Source organism: Leiobunum rupestre, chromosome 6, assembly GCF_980474605.1.
Source record: "Leiobunum rupestre chromosome 6, qqLeiRupe1.1.hap1, whole genome shotgun sequence".
NCBI lineage: Eukaryota > Metazoa > Arthropoda > Arachnida > Opiliones > Sclerosomatidae > Leiobunum > Leiobunum rupestre.
In genome coordinates, this window is record NC_143389.1 from 11578628 (window position 1) to 11583699 (window position 5072).

The window sequence follows — 5072 nt, forward strand, 5'->3', positions numbered from 1 at the left end:
TTCAATATGCTAAAGGCGTACAGAGTATGATGCGAACTATCCCTGTAAGGTTATTTAATCTATGCTACAGTCCCCAAAAAAACGTGTCATAGCTCCAAAGAGTCCAAACGACTAATTTCACCACAGTGTCCGTCAGTCGCCATTTTCACAAACAGTTTATTAAAATATAAAATACGTGTCCTAAAACGCCTTGAAGTGAATCAAGAATATCACCAAATAACAATTATTTTTTTAGCATGTTACCGATAAGTATACTTTTTTACTAGTATAATACATTCTTATTTTTTATCGATTTCCTCTTGTACTAGTTTAGAGTCTAATTTTGGTGGATTTTAGGAATTTTTGGGCACCTACAATGTTAAGGCTTGCGCCCTTTTCCCCCAAAGTTTTTGCGGCCTTTCAGTTTTCAGGTCGGGCCATGGCCCATCCTGGCCCTATAGTGCGCACGCCTATGCAATTTGTTTGGATTTACAACTATTAGAAAATCATCCAATAAAGTTAAGGTACTTACTGACGTCATGAAACTGTGACCAATCGTCTCCTTACAATTAAAGTTGCTATTATCGAAAAAGCAGACATGGCAGGCTCAAAATTCAAATTTAAATATACAACACAGTAAGACATAAAAATAGAGACTCAACCATTGAAAACATAGCAGACAATAATAAAAAATAATGATATTTAATTAGGGGAACCGAAATCGTTAACCCTCTTGTGAGCAAATGTCGTACTATTGCGATTAACAAAAATTTAATATATGGCCTTTATTTGTGGAAAGATGTGAACAGCGTACAATTACCAATTAACTGGTACATCGGATATCAACAACTTATTTTACACCAATAAAATTGGATAGTGTGGACGGTACTTTATTCACCGTAACTGAGAATACGCAGGCGCTACTTTCGCGATTTACCGAAAATATCATCCGCCTACTGGAGCAAGGAAGAACATGCTTCTACTAGGGGAGCGGTGGGTCTTCAACCCTTCAGCTCCGAAAAGAAAAGAGGCGTGGTTTTTCTTCGGGAAATCACTAGATTATATTCTTACTTAATGGTAATTAATTCCTTGTAACACACGCGTAACAATCTTTAAATTATAGTTGGACAAAAACCACCAGTCATTAAATTGACCAACAAGCCTGAAATTGCCGAGCAGTGCAAGAAAAGCACGAACGGGGCCCTCAAAACCGCAGTCGCGCAAGCGATGAAAATTGAGGGAGATGTGGTAAATATTATTAGCTTTTTCATACTTTGCCAGGGTTATTCAACTTTTAGTGGGCTAGATTACGACGCTATTCCATTAAGAGAATAAAAGTCAAATTTGACTTTCCTCGCCTGGGTGAAGGAGGGCGGTTTTATGTTGATTTGTCAATAGTAATATCTATTGCGGATAAACAGAATCTCGTCAAAAATATAAGAAAACAATGGTAAGGTCGAATGGGTTTAAAAATAAATTACCAAATCCATTTTTTAATAACTTTGAAAATAACTAAATGTTTTCAGTAAAAATGTAAAACTATAATAATAAAAGAAGTGTTAAATAGGTAACGTACATGGCATTCTCAGTCAATATATATTAAAGAGGCTGGGATCTGACTTATGGGAGCTATTTAAATGTTAAAGTTATATAACCCCCCCAATATTGAATTACCCCGATAAATCTTTCCTTATAGATTTTCTGAAATAGCAAATACGAGTGTGTTAGGACAACGGTGAATTTGAACTTAACCATTTTATCATCCAACAGTCGGATCTTGACCAGTGTAAAATCGACTGTTTGATTACGGATGAAAAGAACAACAAGAAGACCAAAATCTCTGACTTGCCAAGGGATGACTTTGATGCTTGCGAAGGTGGACAGGTATGCGAGTCCAAACGAGTCGAATAAGTAGCCCTTCTAATTGAGAAAAACGCAGGGTTGCTTGAAGGGAAAATGCGTAGCGACAGGCGATGACGCAGTGAAGGCTTGCAAAACTCTTTACAGCGGTTCACCCGTTATAGGCGAGCCGGATTCAACCGCCCCCACTAACTGCAAGGCCAAATGCACCATCAAGGGTGTCGACGCACAGAAAACTTGCGGAAAGCCCAATCTTGCTGAAGGCACCCCGTGCAATACTAAAGTAAGTGTTCCACCGAAAGGAGCTCGTCATGTATGAATGTATCGAGTGGCGAATTAATATAATAATAATTATCTTAACAAGTTCCAATTTGGAAGGCATAAACTTACACAACCTATTGGTTAATCTGCCAAGGAATGTCTAAGTTTCGAAGTGGTGACGTAATCGAGGAACTACAAAAAAGTCCCCTCTGCAAAGTTCATCTCTTACTCGCAGAGTATCCAGCTAGGCCTTTAAAATGAAAGAAGTTGATTTGCAGATTCGATGCACTTCACAGTAGGTGTACATTTTCTACTTAACCGCGGATTTGTACACCGCATTAATGCTTAGAATTTACCGCTTGGGAAATGCCAAAATTACACTCCTTAATTATATTTATATCAAAAAGCTTTTTTATCGATAAAAAGTTAGAATAAAGTTTCTTATGTTTGCCAGCCACTCATTTTTTACAAGTGACTAAAATTAGCCCGATATGAAGAGATGGACATTTCGCCTGTAGTAGATAAATTAAACGCTTTTGCTACGGCTAATGAGGCAATGCCCTCAGACACTCGTTAATTCTTCGAAATCAGCGTTACTCTTTAAACCGAAACTATGATCTCATTGTTTTGTATTACTTTTAAAGGGCGCTTCCGGCTTCACGTGCCAAACTGGCCAATGCTCAAACAAGCCTTCAACCGCAGCAGCCACCACAACTGCAGCAACAACTTAAAATTAATGTAGCATTCTCAGAAATTTCTGATCTATTTCAATAAAACACGAAGTACTTTTTTTTGATTTTTTAGAACAAAATACTTTTTACATTTGTTTCTTAAATTGTTGTTAGTAAAATTTTTCCCCGAGGACCTACAGTTTATTAATGAGGACCCTTCTCTGTTCCAATAGTCAAAAAGCTTCACATACTTGTCCCTAATTTTTATTTAAGGATTTAAACTCAATCAATTGTCGTATTTGAAATCGCGATAGTCTTATTTGCTCAAAGGGTAGTTATTGAGTCTCTTCTGGGTTTTCATTAGCTGCGATCCGACGAAGGCCATCTCCGTACTCTCTCCGTGAAAGCTGGTCAGAGTCAGTGCGTGGGCCATGGGTGGAGGCAAAGTATGCTATGGCCTACCCTGAAATTTTAAAGGTAGCCAGCAAATACTAACAAGAAGCCCCCAAAAATTTAAATAAATGAAAACGTTTGGAAGTTGTTGTGTTCAACAAATACCCATTCAGACAATGGTAGAAACGTTTATTATGACGATGATATATTTACATGATATATATATATATTTACATACGGGATATAAAGTTATAGAGACTTGCACTCGGTAATCTGGCTGCCTTACAATAGCGGGACGACTATTTATATAGATCGTTTTAGGTAAAGCGCGTGCGCGTACAGATAAGATAAGAGTTGGTGATATTGGTTTTTTAGTACACAACAGAAGTTAACTTCATTTCGTAAAATTCCACCGAAAATTATTCCAAGAAGGAAAATGATTTAAATCCACATATTTTTAATACGGGACCCAAAAATTAAATATATGAGGCCTTTTCCTATATTTGATCTACCTTACCCAAATATCCAGGAGTTCGAAAATTTTCAGAGTTACCTTCTTAATTATTCTGCAAAGAATCGAATGTTGTAACTGAAGTTAAGCACATGAATTTTTTAGATGGTCCGCACTTTCGAATCGCAGCAAGAAGAGCTGGGTTCGATCCCTGCTTTTGGCACTGGGTGGCAAGTTATCTCAAGGGGATTTTTTCGGCTTCTCTTTTTCGTAAAATCTTGTAGAGTTTAACGGTAATAGTAAGTGTAGGAAGCTATTGGCTCGCGTGGCATGAAAGGGCTTGCCACCATCCTCCTACGCATTGTAACCCGGCCACCTGTTTTAAGCGTTAAAAGTCACTAGATGACTTTAGCCTAAGTTTGTGCATTCGATTCTTTGCAGAATAATTAAGAAGGTAACTCTGAAAATTTATATTAGCCAAGACATCATGAGGGACAGCCACTGTGGCATTTGGGGACAGAACACAATTACGAATGATTTGAGGAGTATTTAGTGAATTTGGTGTAGAAATGTTTGTTAGCGACTAAGGAGAGAGTTAGAGTTTCCGCCGCCAGTATTATCCTGAGTCGGACCAGAACCACCAGGGAGATTCGGAGGGCTCATGGTGCTACAAGTGATCGCGCTAAGGTCACGAGCCTCTTGAAAAGCAACGCGTTTGGCATAGCGGATTTCTCTACCAGTAGCGCAATGAGTAACGTAAGATGAGTCACCTGTTCGATTCATAAATGGACAGTTAAAATACACAGAAAGATCGTTAAAGTAAAAAAAACCAATTGTGTTAAAAACAATTTTGCTAATAACCCTGAGCCTATACCGCTACGAAGTACCAAAAGGCAATGGTCAACGTAACTTGACACTGGCGAGTAAATACAAAAGTTATAAAACAGGAAAGGGATATACATAAACAACCAATATCAAGACTTGTTTTTAGCATTAAAAAAAAAGCCTAAAAATTACCTAGATACGTCATCAAAACTCGACCCAACATTCAAATTAGATCCCGAACGGAGTCCCCAAAATGAAGGGGTTTTCTTAACCCTTTTCAAAGTCGCTATTCCTAGCCTAAAGGAACCTTCGCGACCCAGCCTACATTAGTTTCAATGGTCTTCCCTTCACGCGTTACTTTGTCATTTGGGGTTAGCGAGATTAATTAGGGTGTCTAGGGGTAAATTGCTTAAGTTACTGAATTGAGGATTGCCAAGTCAAAGAAATAAGATTAAAGTTTAATACACTACACATTGAGAAATAATTAACACACTACACTATGCATTGGAAAAATAATTAATACACTACACTACACATTGGGAAATAATTAATACACTACACTAGACATTGGGAAATAATTAATACACTACACTGCACCTTGACTGGTAACGACATACTAAAAAACATAACAC

General features: G+C 37.8%; 1 protein-coding gene across 1 annotated transcript; it reads left to right on the plus strand.

The window, feature by feature from the left end:
• The first annotated feature begins 1061 nt into the window (after positions 1-1061).
• Positions 1062-2838, plus strand: LOC149939265 (uncharacterized). Its single transcript, XM_090178164.1, has 4 exons — positions 1062-1227; positions 1750-1863; positions 1919-2122; positions 2745-2838. The coding sequence occupies exons 1-4, from the start codon at positions 1207-1209 to the stop codon at positions 2829-2831; spliced, it is 426 nt and encodes a 141-aa protein (XP_090034290.1). The 5' UTR covers positions 1062-1206; the 3' UTR covers positions 2832-2838.
• Positions 2839-5072: the final 2234 nt, after the last annotated feature.